Source organism: Rhododendron vialii, chromosome 11a (assembly GCF_030253575.1).
Source record: "Rhododendron vialii isolate Sample 1 chromosome 11a, ASM3025357v1".
In the NCBI taxonomy this organism is placed as follows: Eukaryota; Viridiplantae; Streptophyta; class Magnoliopsida; order Ericales; family Ericaceae; genus Rhododendron; species Rhododendron vialii.
Window position 1 is genome coordinate 24,204,918 of NC_080567.1, and position 18,142 is coordinate 24,223,059.

The 18,142-nt window shown below is 38.6% G+C and overlaps 2 protein-coding genes across 4 annotated transcripts; one reads left to right on the forward strand and one right to left on the reverse strand.

The window, feature by feature from the left end:
• The first annotated feature begins 1,905 nt into the window (after positions 1-1,905).
• LOC131306624 (uncharacterized) lies at positions 1,906-3,103 on the forward strand. The gene has a single exon (XM_058332981.1). The coding sequence runs from the start codon at positions 1,969-1,971 to the stop codon at positions 2,770-2,772; it is 804 nt and encodes a 267-aa protein (XP_058188964.1). The 5' UTR covers positions 1,906-1,968; the 3' UTR covers positions 2,773-3,103.
• A 2,286-nt stretch (positions 3,104-5,389) lies between these two features.
• Positions 5,390-16,422, reverse strand: LOC131306621 (uncharacterized). Of its 3 annotated transcripts, none has more exons than XM_058332976.1 (7): positions 16,263-16,422; positions 13,111-13,208; positions 8,989-9,071; positions 7,664-8,662; positions 7,326-7,547; positions 7,115-7,239; positions 5,390-6,241 (listed from the first exon to the last, which is right to left on the reverse strand). In XM_058332976.1, exons 2-7 carry the CDS (start codon positions 13,183-13,185, stop codon positions 6,000-6,002), a joined length of 1,746 nt encoding a protein of 581 aa, XP_058188959.1. In that variant the 5' UTR covers positions 13,186-13,208; positions 16,263-16,422; the 3' UTR covers positions 5,390-5,999. The 3 variants fall into 3 exon arrangements, with proteins under 3 accessions (XP_058188959.1, XP_058188960.1, XP_058188961.1); XM_058332977.1 differs by lacking the exon at positions 16,263-16,422 and adding an exon at positions 13,766-13,888; XM_058332978.1 differs by lacking the exon at positions 5,390-6,241 and adding an exon at positions 6,324-6,794.
• Positions 16,423-18,142: the final 1,720 nt, after the last annotated feature.

Sequence of the window (18,142 nt, forward strand, 5' to 3'; positions counted from 1 at the left end):
ACTTTCCCCCTTAATTTGTTGAATATTTTTCTACCAATTTAAGGAATTAACCCAAAAAGTGACATGATTTTCACAAACGGGCAAACAATACGATGGGGGAGTTTTTTAATTTGCAAGTGTGAAAGTAAGAAAAGTTAGAATAGCACATTGAGAGAAGAGTTGAACTCCAACAATTCTTTGTCGTGGAACCTAAGTGCAATGCTGTAGAGCCAAAGGCAACTTTTCAATTTCAAGTATATCATATATATATCGTCAAAAAAATTTGATATATCATTGTCAAAAAAATAAAAATCTCTCCCTATAATTTTGTAGAGAAATTAAATGTATTGTGCGCGTTTACGGTTAAAATTTCGATCCCATTAACCAAGAATTCCTCCCACGTACATGATCGATGTATAACTAAGCAATTTTTTGGAAAGCAAGCAAATTAACCATGGCTGCTACCGGAAAACTCACCTGTGAATCAAGCCTAGAATTAAGCTAGCGGAGCTCTGGGGCATCTACAGAGGTTTGGCCTGACCATCATCTTGGAGCAAACCCTATCCAACGTCGGTCAGGATTAATTGAATCAGACTCTCTCATTGCAGTTACTAACATGATCAATGAAGGGAATCCGATCGAACAACCACCCACAAAGTGTCATCATCAATGATGATGCCCGTGTGGCTCCTAAATCGTACAGGAGCAAGCTTAACCCACGTCTGGATCGTAATGCCAACTAGTGTGCGGATTACCTCGCCCGTTTGGGTGTTGAGCAGAATGAAAACCTTGTGGTCGCGGCGGACATCCCTATTTTTGTTCAGGAATTTCTCATTAGGGATAGCCTAAACATTAGGCAGTTTCTAGACTAATTTTAGCTTGTATGGGACTTGTAATTGTTTTAACCCTGATCGCACTTTATGTTCTGAACTTTAAGTTGGTTAATTTATGAATTTCCGAATTACTAAAAAAAAAAACCCATGGCTGCCGGGGCTATTTGATGTTTGGGCTCTATTGATAACTATAGAGTATAGTAGGATCTAAAATCTAGAATCTGAAGCAAAATTAACGATCTCTATTCATAACTATAGAGTATAGTAGGATCTGAAATTTATAATCTGAAGCAGAATTAACAATCTAAATTTAAAAAAAAAAAACTATTGCAAACACCCCCGTAGAATGATATATACTTGTGTCCGATTCTAACTAAGAGCTTCCTCAAAATCACATTTGCGCCATGTATTAATGTTATCGTTGTAACCGCTTGTTTCAATGATTAATAGATTCCTTTTTGTCAAGAAAAAAAAAATGTTATTGTGCCCCATTTAGGTCCTAAACGTATAATTCAGTCCGACATTGAACAAATAGGTGAGTCATTTGTAGATGCATATACTGTATCTTTGTTCTAAAAGGTTAACAAATTATTAAATCATATTCTTCTTTATCCTTTATTTCTACGCACTTCACTTTCATAATATTTTTTTTTTTTTTGGCTCGGCTTCACTTTCATAACTTTTGACAATCGTGTGGTGCATACACTCTAATTGTAAAAATCGCTTTCCTATCAATCGGTTAGACAAGCAAAAGAATCTGACCCCATTGATCACTGAAAATTTTTGGAGTCGTCACTGGATGGCTTTCTCGAGAGATATCATGTTGTCATGTAATCTTCACAAATCCAATCCGCGATCGAATTTTAGATACGTTCCACCATAGTACACAATAAAAGGCCGGCAAACCCTTAATTAACAATGAATATGCACAAGTTGCCAATTTCTACTCACTCACACGTACATTATATTTTCTTTCTTTTTTTAACGGTATTAATCCCCACATTTCATTGGCTCCACTCTTTAAATACTCACCTCAGCCCCTAGCTATAACAATCTTCTTAATTAGAGTTGGCCAAAAATATTATAAAGCCTCCATCACCATTACCACCACCATCTCATTCATCTTCTCTCTCTAGGTCTTGTCGTACTCTCCGCGATGGACCATTTGGACTTTTCGGCTGGAAAATCATCCAGACGAGAGCTCCAAAGGGCCCGTCCTGCCCCTCTGAAAGTACATATAGACTCACATAGGATCAAAAAACCACCGGTGGTGCCATCCCAAACACCCCCTCATCAGCAAAGCCGGCCACCGGTCATTACATATGTGGTCTCTCCAAAGGTTATTCACACAAACCCTAGTGAGTTCATGGCACTAGTCCAACGTCTCACTGGCTTGTCATCTTCAAAGTGTTCGGCCAAATATCCCATGTCTCCAAATAATATTTCTGGGTCCCACTATATAGGTGAGCGTACAATATCGTTGAAATCTCCAAATGGACAATTACCAAGGCAAGATTCTACGGCTAACAATGCATGGGGACATACAGAAGCAAATAGTTGGGCACAGGGGATCACATGTCCAATTGCGATTTCGCCAGAAAAGACTAACAGATTCCCAGAAGAAAAGAAACCACAAGTTGGCGATTTGGGCATGGTTAAAGGTACAAATATAAGCACAGAATTACCTGGTAGGACTAGTTTTTTTCCCGGGATTTTATCGTCCGGTCAGACGTCGGCTCTTCCAACTATGACACCAAACTTTTTCCCTCCACCATCTGATCAAAATCCTCTGAGTTTTTATCAAGATTTGAGCCCTTCATTAAGAGGTAACAAGAACTATTTGGAGGGCAATTTCATGACTAATCATAGTTCATACTTTCTTTCACCTCATATGATAACAACCCCTACTCCATGTCTAGACCTTTTCAACAACTCTTTCACTTTCAAGAGAGAGAACTAGAGGAACATATGCAGATGTGCAGCTGGTTTCCTTTAGTGTTATTTTCAATTAATGGTGAGGTTTGAGGATAATACAAAGGGGACTCAAATGGGTATTAACTATTTGTAGTCTTTTGTGCATAGATTGAATTAGTGGGCGCTCGGGTTGATTCGACATTTCTTTGTTAAGAACGCTCATCACTCCTGTTTTATTTTACCATGTTTGTTGTAATATTTGTGGTATGTAATTTGCAACCCAACCCTAATGTAAATTTCCTGTTCTTTCGATTCCCTAATTAATTTGCTTGTTCTCCTTTCAATATCTATGAAGTGTTCGGATTCCCCCAACTGTCATCTTGTTTTATCGTTAGTTATGTTAGGAATGTGATGTAAGAGCGTCTCTAGCAGATCGATACTTTCAAATTTATCATCAAAAGTCTACTTGATACTTTCAAATTTATCATCAATTAAAAGTCTACTTTGCTACTACCTCACTTGCAAATTCAAGCTATATTGTCTTCCATGCGTATTTTGCTATCTTGGTTGTGTATCCTAACATATTCTTTAAATACTTAACCAACTTTTGTAGTTAGATTTGATATTTTCAGGATGCTACTCATATGTCGAATTTGAAAAGACAGAAAAAAGATTTGAAACTTCTTTTTTTTTTTTTTTCATTCGTTAAACCTAATCTATGTTATCCAATGAGATTTGTGAGAGGAGAATGAGGCTTACGGGAATCGAACCTTACCCAGATGTATGAGGACATAAGGCCTCACCACTGAGGCAGCCAACTACTTTTAAACTGTGTTTTTACCAATGCTAAAACTACCATATTGAAGCCACTATTATTCAAATCCTACATTATTACGGACGTACGTATCTTGCCCCCGGAAGTTCTTCGCCAAGGGGGGCCTCTGGCTCAAGGACGGGCATACCTATTTTCAAAAGTATCTTTTGTTTTAATAAATGCCATGATACGATATGTATCTTACCTTTTATGAGTATGCTTAGAAGTGAAATCGATACGGATCTCTCAACGTCCTATTAGATAGATAGGTAACAATTATCGACATCACTTTTAAATTGGGTACGTGAAGAAAATTAGACTCCTCAGATGTCACATACGATTATAAAAAATAAAAAAAACCTTTGCGCATATAATTAGAAGTCAAACAATACTTAAAACACCTTATTGATCGTGTTCTATGTGATTGTGTGACAAATGATGAGTTACTCTGATATTATGCTACGTAAACGAACAATAGGATATTCGAGTTGTCCAAACTCGGACGAAAACCCTCATGCCCAGTATGCTACGATGACAATATTTAAACATCGCACCTAAAGAACAGTAAATAATATTCTCTTTTACTTTTTGGATCGGCAAAGAAAATATTTTATTCGTAACTCGAAAGGATACATCGAGAAAGGGATTGAGGATGCGTGTGATAACGTAATCAATTTGTATCGAAAGCAACTGTCAGTCTCTCACCGATTTCTTGAAGTGAGAAATTGACTTAAATAGACACTTTATTTAGCTTGTGATTGCATTTTACCATCTTGCCCAGTATACCATGGTGACGATCGATACTTATACATCAAATTTAATTACACTAAAAAGTGCTCTTGCAAGCAAACAATATGCCATAACGTACTTATACATCAAATTTAATTACACTAAAAAGTGCTCTTGCAAGCAAACAATATGCCATAACGTAATCAAATCTTGTTTTGAAAACAACTCTCAACAATGCCATGTACTAGCATTAGGCTTTCTTTCTCTCCGCGGTTAACGTTTTTCACCCATAGAGCAATGCTACGTACATAAATTTATGTGCACAAATTCGAATATAAATGTGTTCAAAATGGTCCGATGCAAGTGGGTTGTGAGTCTCACGTGCATCAGATGATATCGGACACATCTGTATCCAGATCTATATATATAAATCTATATACAAAGACTTTATTTTTTCCAAATACAAAGTGGTAGTTTTGTAGATCGGATGTTCAAATAAAACACATCGAATTCAGGAGCTAATTTTGGAGATCCAACCGGAGATGCTCTAAGATCATTCGGCTACTCGTTTACTTGTTTAGTACCATGGGAGTGGTTAATTATTCAATTAAGAGCGAGTTAATTTCGTGGAATAATCAGGGCCATTGTCAACCGTTACTCCATCAAGTGGCTCAGCCCCTTTCACTCCTTCATCTTCCACTGCTTTTCTTTCATCGCGGGATTGTTAGGAAATCACATTCGCCAAACTTTCAGATTGCTGGAATGTGGGTAAAGCAGAATTAGCCTTACCGCCCAATTCTTTTGGGACAAGATCGAAATATTCAACACACGGTTGAGGGGTATTCTATTTCTATTACCAACACCGTGGGTGGGGATTATGGCGACAAAGTTATGCCATCGAGACGTTAACTGCTGCAGAAGTTATGCAGGCAATTTTTCGCTCAGATTGACATCAGAACGTTACACAAGCCTCTTCCACCAGGAAAGTGATCCTCGTGCTGTACCCCATTTTAGATATTGCATGGAACGATATATTTTGTAGGCCATAACATATGTATCACACGTGCAAAGATCAGATTATGCGAGAAATTATTAAGGATGAAAAGGGAGAAAAACGTCTGGGACAAGGAGAGACATGATGTTCCCGGACAGAAATCCCATTGTGGTGGAAGGGATGCCAGGCTAAATTCCCAGAATGCGCTTTTAGTTTCTCCCCCACATCAATAGCTCACGAATACGTTTAAGAATCACTAACTACCTTTGATATTCGATAATTCAAAATATACACGACAAAAAGATGTACATCATCATAAAAGCACAGGAATAACAAAATCAACCCCACCAGTCATCCCTCCCTCCCTCCAACCTTTTTGACATGCACACATCAGCAATCTCCATTTACACCACGGGTCTGTTCCAAAACGTGCATTATCCCTCACTTCCAGGCTTCAGTGCTCCTCCTAGGGTTTTATGCTAGAACACTGATCAGCACTCATTGAACAATCAGCGTTTGTTCGTTCTCAAAAAGATTCCCAATGGATGCTTCGTATCCCATTTTCCACATTAGTTCATTCATATACCTGTTGATAGGTGTTGCTGGCGTTCCAGTATCATCAATCTTCATATTGCAGTTCCGCATCCCAATCATAGTCGCCTCACTCGTAGTCGTATTGTCAGGCCACAGAACTACAACTCAAAAAAATGATTCAAAGTTCAATTAACTTGTCACATCAACAAGGGCCAGGCCCTGACCTACAACTGTTGCTTAGAGGACTTCGAGGACTCTGGGCGTCCCGAGTCTTGGTCAGTGAGAGATTCCTCTCGTCTCCTGTGTCCACACCATTTTCTGAATTGGAATACACAACAAGTTCAGTGTTGCCCTTTTCAACTTGAAGACCCTGATCTGCTAGATGGAAAGAGGAATCTTGCTTTTTCCGGAACACTCCCCACAAGTAATACTTGCCCTGGAACTCTGCAAACAATGATTTCACTAAGTTAAACTTGATATGAAGACAGCAATGCTCCCGATCACATTTCTAAGTAACATGGACTCGGTGCCGTGTTTGTTTAAGTGTTGGATTCATCCAATTATCATGTTTATTAGCAGAGGGAGCAAGGAACAGAAGCTCATTTCATTTCCATCAAAATGATCAAATGTTTCTACTTCCTAGAAGACCGAGAAAAAACACTGGTGAAATCCCCAAATTTCAATTCACATATCGAAATGCACCGAAACATGTCTGATAAACGAAACATATACAAAAAATGAGTCGTTTCACTTCTTCGACACCAACATTAGAAGTGTTGAACAATGACATTCTCATGTACTCCAAATTCTTTCAACATTTTCATTGTGTTCTGGCTACATATTCAAAATCTTCCTAGAACATAATGTTTCGTTTCTCCTAGCTACAACAATAATAACAGTACCCACGTAATCACCAACCGATGGGTAATGGGCGGAGCAAGACAGGAGACAGATCTAACTTCTGACAATATATGCACATTTCCTCTCTCCTAGCTAACTGAAACAAAATGCCGAAACAAAAAATCAATCCTTGACAAGGACACGGAAGAACTAAGCACTTTTTAATATGCTTCTTCGATATTCTAGGGAATAATGATGGTTTACAAGATGCCATAGAGAATTTCAAGGTTATTATTGGGGTTTATACATGGTCGTGTAGAAAACTTGAAAGTGAATACTATTTTTGAGTCAATGAACATCTACAAGTAGGATACATCCCAAACCCTTATCAAAGGGACGAGCGTCCGACACGGGTATACTAATACAGAAAAGACCATGAACATAGTCATGTTTTGAGAGTTTGAGTTTTGAGCTCACTCCAGTACTGTAGGGGCAGTTCGGCAGAAGGGAAAACCAAGAGCTCTGCATTTTTTACACTGGCTCTCATGGCAAGATCTTGGTCAATCATATCATCCACCAAGCAGTCGAAAACCCATTCGTACCTGAAACACGATACAAAAATAAAAGAATGAAACAAGACCCAAACTAGGATAACTAGATGAGAAAACATAAATTACACAACCATCACCATTTGCTTTCGGCAAAGAAATATAGTCCGATATGTTCATCAGATGGTTCTGATTTCTGGAAATTCTCAGGCCACAAAGCACTCTTCGGAAGCATCTCCAAGTAAAGTACTGCCGGTAACAAAGCAGCCACCTTGCACACTTTTTGGCACGCTTTGCTTGACAAATGGGCCACAACTCCGTCAAAAATGCCAAAAATTTTCTTGCGAATACTAAAACTTCCCCTGAAAAACAGAAGAAAAACCAACAAGGTTTGATACCATATATATAAGATGTCCAAGAATCATAATTCGTCAACTTATTGGTGGATATAAACAGAAACTAAAGTAGAATTTCTCACCTCCAAATGCGATCACTAACAGGTTGTGCATGGAGATGGTAGTTATTTTCCAAGGTATGTGATAAATCACCCGTGGTTGTTTTAGAATCATCAATTTTAACTAACTCAGCCTCGTTGCCAAATTCACTGCCACCCTCTACGGGAAATCTTCTTCTCTTTCCAAGTTGCAACCCATTTCCATAGTTCTCACTGCATGGTTGAATTGTGTCATTCAGGGGAGTAGGACCAACAACACACAAAGCAAGCTCTGTTTTTGCCTCACAAGGTTGCTGAGAGGGGCTACTCTCACATATCTGCTCCATTGTCTCAGCAACTGAAGGCTGCATAGTCGTGTTCTCATTCACGGGAGAATAACTGGCGACACGTGATGCAAGCTCTGTCTGTGCCTCACAAGGTTCCTCAGAGGAGTTGTCTAGTAATTGCTCCTCTGTCTCAGCCATTGAATGCTGCATAGTCGTCAGGGGAGAACAACTGGCAACACACAACTCAAGCCCTGTCTGTGCCTCACAAGGTTGCTCCGAGGGGCTACTTTGACGTTTCTGCTCCTCCGTCTCATTGACTAAAGGTGCAACAGTATTTTCCTTCCCCTTCAATATATGATTTCGGTCAGAACAATCACTTGCCAACTGAGCATGCTCAGTCAATTGAACCTGTGTGCGTGCATCAGAATCCTCCTGGGAGAGGCTACTTTGTAGTGCATGCGCAGTGCAGTCAAGCTTTGTTTTAGCGTCAGAAGGTGGTTGTGAGGGGCTACGTTGTTGTCCTTGGTCCTTTGTTTGGGGCACCGAGAGAGAGACATTCTTTTTCTTCAATTTTTTTTTGGACTTTTTCACTCGAACACCTTTGGAAATTAAGTGATCTGTTCTTCTGGATGGGCTTCTGGATGGGCTAGAGCAAGGGTTCTCAGGAGGAGAATGGTTTGCAGACTTTGGTTCACAATCCTCACAATACCAACGGACAAACTCATCGAAGGTTTTCGGCAATACAGGCAAACAGTACCTGGAATAAATAGGAAGAAAATAAGAAACACAACTTACCACAGAGTTTCAGAGAGTAATAAGAAGGAGAAAATTGTGTGCATAATATCCAATCCCTTTAAATGCTAAAGGTGTTCCCAGCCAATGCCTTTCCTATGAGTTCTAACATTTATCTAGTTTTACATGGCACTTTCAGGTGAGCTACTTTGATGAAATATCACTTCCATTTTTCCGTTATCAAATCTTGTTAAGCTTGGTTCGCATCTTTCAAAAACAGTATATTTCATCCTCTTTCAGTACCATCATAATGGCACAGGTAGAAATGGAATGGCAACTAAACAAACTTACCTGTGGACAGCAAAACTCAGGCACGTGATGCAATAAACAAAAGCATTCTCAAATCCTTTGCCACCACAATACTGACATACACCCTGCGATAAAATACAATTCAGTACGCGCGGCATGATCTGTTATATTTGTCATATAGAAACATTATCAATCAAGGTCCAAATCATTAGCTTAACCACAAATACGCATACTAATCAGATAAACAACAAACAAAAAGACCATTTAATGAAATCACACATCTCCATCGCACCTATTTACCTAAATGCAGGGATTGTGAAAATTATGAAGACATGGATCGCAAGACCTTGGTGACAAAGACTTGCTAATGTGAATGGAGGAGATGGCCAGGCCTCGAGAGTAAATATGCTGGAACTTACCCAAATGCCTCATGAATTGAGTATGCCCACCAACTCAATCTGTTGGATCTTTCTTTATTCCATATTTAGTTATAGAATAATGAAAAAAATGTTGTTCTGCTCAGAGAATGCAGGCAAAGCAACACTTATCACTGAAACTATGGTTGAAACCAACTCATGTCATCAATGTTTGAGACTGTCTCCTCTTGGGTAATAGCTCGGATCCACTATCCAGGAGGTTTCAAAGTATAAAAGGACGAAAAACAAACTCGACTATCACAAACCCCAAGCGTTAAATGTGACATCCCACTTTTTTAGTAAAAAAAAAATATAATATTTTTTACTCAAATAATTAATCTTTCATTTTTTTTTTCAAACTTCTTTCTAGTAAAAAAAAAGAAAAGATGTTCATTGTTATTTACTACATTTATTTTGTATATTCATCTAAACCCGCATAACTTATATTTTGTTTTAATAGATAATGGTTAAGTTAATTTGAATGTGTATACGTGAGTGTGTATTATATCATTAGGCCGCTTAGTTTTACTCGGGTCGGACTTAACTTTTAACACTCGGAGCGGGCCAGATAATGAGAGTGTATTTAATTAACAGAAGAGAGAGTTCCTTATACATATTGAGAACTAGAGTTATTTTATTCCAACGTTAAGACTTAAGAGAGACCTAGGGTTGGAGAGAGAGAGAGAGAGGGGCAGTGGTTTTCGGAGCAGTGGATCTTTGAGTAAGTTCACATCATTCCAACTTATAATCTTCTCCTTGTTTTCTTTTTCTTCTTTGTCATATATATATATATACACGGGATGGTTCAAGGGACACCCCAAAAAACATCTAAAAAAACACCCCAAATCTCAATCTCATAGCTCCCGATCAAATTTTTATGATCCGAACCGTTCAATGTGTGCAGAATGTGATTTTAAGGGTGCCCGCAAGAAATTAGCAAAAAATATGACACGGAAAGACTTGATTTGAGCAGTTTTTATTTAAACCATTCAATAAAAAACTGTTTGAAACTATTCGGATCAATCCCTTCCCGGTCATTTTTTTTGCTGATTTCTAGAGGGTACCCTTAAAATCACGTTCTGATCACATTGAGCGGCTCGGATCATCAAAATTTGATCGGGAGCTATGGGGTGTTTTTTTAGGTGTCTCCAGAACCGCCCCGATATACACACACACACACACACACACACACACACCACGGATCAAGTGAGGGATCCCGCATTTTGTTAAAATGCAAGACTTTCATTTCCCAATCAAATTTGAAAATCCAAACCGTTCAATGTGTGTAGAACGTGATTTTAAGGGTTCTCGCGAGAAATCAGCAAAAAAAAAGACCAAGAAGTGCTTCATCCGAGCAATTTTTTTTGAACCGTTCAATGAAAACTGCTTGGATGAAGCCCTTCCCAATCATTTTTTTTGTTGATTCTCGCGGGGACCCGTAAAATCACGTTCTCATCACTTTGAGCGGCTCGGATCATTGAAATTCAATCGGGAAGGGGAGTCCCGCATTTTATTAAAATGCGGGATCCCTCACCGGAACCTAACTGTATATATATATGTATATATATATATATGTATTTTACTGTGTAGGCATGTGGCTCTTTTGGACTACGTACGTACATATTAATAATTAGATTCAAGAGTAACTTGGTGAGTGGTGTAGTAATTTGTTGTGAGGGTTTTAATGCGTGTGAATAGGTTTGACGGGTGTCAGTGGGGTTAGGGTTGGGCATCTCATTGCATGGATGGATTATGGAAGCTACTTATAGTATTTATTTCAATAATTATGTGAATTTAATTATGGCTATGTGCTTTCTTTTAATCAGACTAGCGCTTACTTCTACGTTGCATTTTGTGCACTTCATCTCTCCAATCAAGGTGAGTAGTTCAGCTTGTGATCCCTTTCTTTGGATTCCTCTTGAACCTATCAACTCTTGAAAGATCCTCTTATTCGTTGTGATTCTATAAATATTAATCTTGTTCATTGAATTCTTATTTGTTAGCGCTTGACGTACCTTTGGCATACAAGGTTATTGACAATATTTGAAGTTGACTGGTTGTGATTAATTTTTTTGTTGTCTATTCGTTGACTCCATAATATTGTTGAGACTCTGTAGCGGCACAGGGAATATTCCTGGTGCATGTGACTCCAGTTTGCCGTTGTTCTTTTGTGTTTAGGACCATGTATATATTTGTGAAAGTCCAAGGGAATGATCCGTGAAATATTGTGGTAACTTTGGCCGCTTGGGAAAAGACTTGTGAAATACCCTTTGACTCTAGTGCTCAACGGATAGGGAAAAAACTTGTGACATACCTTGTGACCCTACTCTGGATCGGCTTAGGTAAAAGCACCAACGCCATCCTGTAGTGACTCTAAGTACGGTGATGGATCCAACAGGCTAAGCCCTGAGAAAACATTTGGTAATTGTTAATTATGGTTCCCGCTTTGGTTTGGACTTTCATTTATTGTTCATCGTTATGATATTATTAAGCAGACCAATGGTATAGAAGACATGTTATTGTTATTCGATTATCGTTGTGGTAATTCGCTCACTAGTTATTCATCTTATTGATACTATTTGTTGAGCCATTGACTTCATCGTTCATTATTTAGTTGCTGATATTATGTCGAGCCATCGACCTTTGTTATTTGAAACCATTTCTTTGGAACCCTCAATTATTGTTTGTTCAAAAGTATGCCACGTTGTATTCTTTACCCTAGAATGCTTGACCACTCACTTAGCTTTCAGTTGACGGATTTATTTCACATTTTGTTCAGGTTAGTTCATTGTGCATTATAGTGGACTTTGTGGCATTGTCGCGACCTGCCGTTTGGACTTTTAGGACATTGTATTTTATTTCTTTTCTTGTGTCAAATAGCTTCCGCACTTTTATTTACTTGTAGTTTCATTGTTAAATTTGGAGTTTGGAGGATATCAAATATTGTGCCCATCTTGCTAAAAAAACTGTTGGTTTTAATTCGCATATTTTTATTAAATTCATAATTCAAATTTTATTTGTTCAAAGTTGTTAAATAATTATTTAGGTTAGGCTTAGTGCTCCATGATTGTCACACGGTTCACGGCTGGTCATGTTCCTAGATTTGGGCCATGACATCAGAGCTTAGATTTCGACTTTTTATATTTGCGTTTGGCCTTGCCTCATGTCTTAGAAGAGAAGAGGTCCATGTCCCCAGAGCCCTACAGTAACAAAGGCCCCGTTGAAATTCTGGAGGGGATGCCTTAGTAGGAAGAGCCTCCCAGCACAATGTAGCATACAATAGTCGTCACACCTAGCTAGAATAGCAGGCCTCCAGAGGCAAGTAAGAAGCACCAATACATTTTTCAGGCCAGCATGTCAATGTTTCAGACGTCTAGGACACGGACACATTAGAATTCAGGACTCAACATTCGTCCAACAGGCCGTTGACTGGGTTTGATTTTTTTTTTTTTTTTTTTTACTTTTCCAAACACACAAGGATACCATGGAAACACCTCTTGGACACCAAGAAGTATATGTCTTGGACATCTAGGACACTCAGGATAGGTCCCCGACATGCCGTTCACATTGGCCTAAATCATCGAGTAATTTAGGTTCTTATATAGTACTATTGGCCTTCAATCAACCCTTCAGAACCTAAATTACTCAATGATTGAGGCCCTCAAACAAAACTACTTGTATGAATACTCTATCCAATTAATCAGATAGCTTAGGAAAGTGAAATTTTGAAGCGTAAAAATGTACTTACCGACTGCTGATAATCTTCAGCTTGAGTGAGAAGGGGAGGAGTGGTTGTGAAGAACTCTGATGCGACAATCTCCATCACTCGAGCCTTTATAGTTGCATCTACATTGAGCAAGCTAAGTAAGCATTTCCAAATATACAGGGGGAAAAAGAAACATAAAAGCAAAAGGGATATACACGTAGTAATTGTGTCCTCGGTATGTTACGGTGCTTTGTTTAACAGTTTTGATATCTTACAGTGTCTACGTAATGGATTGCATGACCTTTGGGCTTTGAGTTTGCTACGAGAATTTAAATCCCATGCAGTTTTGTACGAACAACAAAATGAAGCAGTTGAGGGATAAAGATTAATAATAATAACTGAAGTTGCCAACAAAAAATCGACTGATCAAAAAACTGAAGTGGCGAGCAAGGATGTGAATCCCGTACTGTACGGCCCGGTACATACTGGATTTGTGTCAAACCGGTATCTTGCATGTCAAATACCATCCCAGCTCTAATACCGGAAATTCCAGCCAATACCGAACGAGATGGAGGTACCGACGATTTCGTCGGTTACCGTTCTGCACGGACTGTGGCTGGGCGCTGGGCTTTACTAAGGCATCTCAGTCAGATGACTTAGATTGCAACCAGAGAAAGAGGAAGAGGGAGAGCCATACCTGATTTGCGGCTTTTGCCATGACAGGTTGGATCTCAGAGAGAGAGAGAGAGGCAGTAGCAGTCTAACAGAGGCAGAAGAAAGCTGCTGGTAGCTGGAGAAGGTTTGTAAAATGTGGGAAGACCTAATATGAGGCATGGACCAAATTACCCTTTTATCTTAGGCGTACTTTTGAAATGGTTATTTTATAGGTGTCCGGTTGTAGTATTTTGCTAAAAAAGGGAAAAAAAGGTTGCCCATGGGAAGATGAATTTTTTTTTGGGCGAACAGAATGTACCATGGAAGATGAATTGACTGAGAATAGTTTTTTATTTACTTTTGTTGTCTAATGAAAGTTTTTTTAGGATGAATTGCATGGAATGGAAAAAGTAATCTTATTCATAATTATAAGTAAGAAAGCCGGTACCCTAGCTGGTATGGTATTCAGAACCTTGGTGGTAAGGGAGGGTTTAGGAAAAATGAACGCCATTTTATTTGTGTCTGTTTTTCACCCCCAATTTAAATCATGGAGTCTTGTGCGTCTAAATTGTTTGTAAAGTCTGCGTTTGAATTCACTCTCCCCCTTGCTCTCCTTAACCTTGTATCTTTGTTGACATTTTCTTAGGTCACAAAGTTACTTTTCTAGGTCATCGAGTTTTTTTTTGAAAGGCAAGGTCATTTGAGTTTAGAAATATAGACTTTTGAGCATCTTCAAGGAATGCATTCCCCTTTTGCACAAATCTCAATAGTGGACACTTAAAAATGAACGACTTGAGTATTTAAGGAAGGATAATTTTATTATAATAAAAAAAAAGCGGTTTATGTCTACCAATACAAACAAAGTAACATCCAAGTTCGTCCAATCAATTATATTTACTTATCAAAAAAAACAGTTCGTCCAATCAATTATCATGGTAAGGTTGTAGCCACCAGATCATATATTTCTTGAGAGATATAGAGAATATTCTCATAATACATCTGCTCACCCTCCCTCCTCACTTTTTAGGTAATGTATCCTTTTTTAAATGCTGTCTTCAATGATCCAATAAGAAAACAGCTCAAAATTATAATAGATGCTATATGTCTATTACATTTGACGGGACGAGCAGTGTATTTAAGTTGGGACTTAATTCATACTGACAGCACGGGCACGGGCATCTGCTAGTCCATACAATAAGACAAAGCAGAGTTTTTGGACTGTCCTAGAGACAAGAAAATTAAATTGGAAATTTAGTCGACTCAGTCGGTGGAGGAGCATCATTAAAATCAGAATCAGATTTCCACTATTGTTGATGAAATCAACAAATAGATACGGAACCGAGAGAGCGAATGAGGATGTTTCGGAGGCTGCACTCAATGGGTCACTCACTGGTTTGACTCGGCGAGGACTATGAGAAGTATAGAGGGGTCGGACCTGTGGTTTTTAACTATGACACTGATCTAGAGTCGGTTCCCTTGCGTCGAGGAAGGTGGGTGTTGTTGACGGAAAGGTAACGACGGTTGGGAAGTCTAGGGAGTTACTGAGGTCTGTGAAATCACTGTTTGAATGTTTGGCTAGCAAGAGCGAGGAAACATCTACTTGGCTTCCTGTTTAACGCCACGGAATTACCATTGCCAGAGCAATATTAGCTGCTCACAGGGCAAGTAATTCCGAGCTGTTAATGCTGGAACGAACACACAGGTAATACACATCCATACAATAAGACAGCAGGGTTACTGAATTATTACCGAACACAGGACACAGATAATACACATCCAGAGAATCCACATCACTGCTGAAGTTGGATGTGTACGCATCCGTAGAATCCACATCATTACTGAAGTTGGATGTGTTTAAAACCTAGATTTTGAAAGATGTAAGTTGGTCTCAGTGGTCAATAGAATTGGTTCAGGTTGGGATTTGATTACGTTGGTCTGTGCCAAAAGGCACATCACATGCAATTGCTGGTGTATCTACACGGATTATCCAACAAGGAAAACAAACAAAGGGGAAGGAGTGTAAATAAATGCTCCATCTTTGCGGGAAATTGAAGAGCCATGTTTGAAATCAGTAAACATTCAACCAAATTAGAATGAAAACAGATTGACATAAAACTAATAGGATGATGCTACAGTGTCCCCGGTCATTTTTGGGATACTGTAACTTTTGGCGTAACTGACCATTAAAAGCATAACAAAAACCAATAATGTGCATAACCAAAACCTTAAAATTTGGGAATTTTGAGGGTCATGTCTCTGTAAAGTTTTGGTTATACACATCACTTGTTATGCTTTTAATGGTCGGTTATGCCAAAAATCACGGTGTCCCCAAACGGCGGGTGGACACCATAGCATTTTCCAAACTAATAAAGTAAACAAATTAGCTGGAATGAACACATACACCTACCGTACATGCAAATACTGATAAACACAAACGTAAATAAGTACGGGGACACAGGGCCGGCCCTGAGCAGAGGCCATTGAAGCCACCGCTCAAGCCCCCCCAATTGTAGAGAGAGAGGGGGGGGGGGGCGAGGTACCTGTTCGTATCGTTCGTTGCCGGAGCCGGCGATAGGTGGGGGAGGAAGCTGCTGCTGTGTTCGATTCTACGGTTTGGGTTCTCCTGGTGAATGATGGCTACTACTTACTAATTTAGGGCTGAAAAATAGTACAGTACTTTTTACAATTTCACCAATCCACATATTACCGCTTCGAGAAATAAATTCTCTGTACTGCCGGTGTAATAGTCCATTCTCCCACCACCACTGTTAGCTTTCATTTTGTGTTAATTATTAATCTGAACTGTTTATTTTTCAGGACTCATAGTTTAGTATATCTATGCAAAAAAGACATCAATAGATATACTATAAAATTTTGGATTTTGCATAAAATTGACAATTATTGACAGTTTACATTTAAAATTATTAACTGAATTAAACCGTCCAATTTATGAATCAAAATTCAAATTTTGATATTGATGTTCAATCAAACTGATTTTTTTTTTAGAAATACACTAGTTTGCGGGTCTTACAATATGAATAGTTCATATTACAACAATACATGCACGATAGGACCTACAATACATGGTGATAGAAAAGTAAACTTTTACACCGGCAGTAAAAAGAATTCATTCTCATCTACCCCACCCCAAAATGACCTCTTGCAAATCAGACTTAAGTCCGACTATGGATGCAGATTTTCGATCCGCTAACACTAAGGGGACCGACAAGTTTCATACCCATGAACCGATGGGCAAACGGGGCTCATTCTAGGTAACACATAGATGATCCGAGTTTGTTAATTATTTTTTTTTTAAAAATGAGTGGGCCGAGAAAAATTAACTCAATTCAATATGTATAGATGCTCGATTCAATAATTTTTAATATATTTTTAAGCTTCTGTTAGTTTTGTATCAATTTTTTGGATTAAATCCTGATGAGCAAAATAGAAAAAATAAAAACTCATGATCAAGTTAAAAAGGAGGTAACTAGAGACAAAAATAACGTCCCAAAACAATATAGTCCACCAAGTCCATCCGAAAAATCAAATGCTACAAATATATATATATATATATATATATAGATATAGTCATTTTCAAATGAGGAGGTCCTTATTTTAATTAAAATAAGGACCTCTTCATTTCTCCCATTTTCCGTTCGAATTTCAATGATCCGAGCCGCTCAATGTATTCAGAACGTGATTTTAAGAGTACCCGCAAGGAATTAGCAAAAAAAATGACCGGGAAGGGCTTCATCCAAGCAGTTTTTATTTGAACCGTTCGATAAAATATAAATAAAAACTGCTCGGATGAAGCCTTTCCGGTCATTTTTTTTTTGCTGATTCCTCGCGGGTATCTTTAAAATCACATTCTGAACACATTGAGTGGCTTGGATCATCGAAATTCTATCGGGAAATGGAGGTCCTTATTTTATTAAGTTAAGGTGGTCCTTAGGAGAAGGGGACTCTATATATATATATATATATATATATATATATATCAGTCCGGATCCAATGAGGGATTCCTCACGGCCTTATGATGCGGGACTCCCCTTTCCCGATCGAATTACGACGATCCGAGCCGCTCAAAGTGTGCAGAACGTGATTTTAAGAGTACTCGTGAGAAATCAGCAAAAAAAATGATCGGGAAGGGCTTGATCCGAGTAGTTTTTTACTGAACCGTTCAATTAAAAACTATTCGGATCAAGCCTTTCCCGATTATTATTTTTGCTGATTTCTCGCGAGTACCCTTAAAATCACGTTCTGATCACTTTGAGCGGCTTGGATCGTCACAATTAGATCGGGAAAGGGGAGTCCCGCACGGTAGCACCTTGAGGAATCCCTCATTGGATCCGGACTCTGTTTGTGTGTGTGTATATATATACATACTGTCAGTCTCAAATGAGTGAGTCCTTATTTTAGT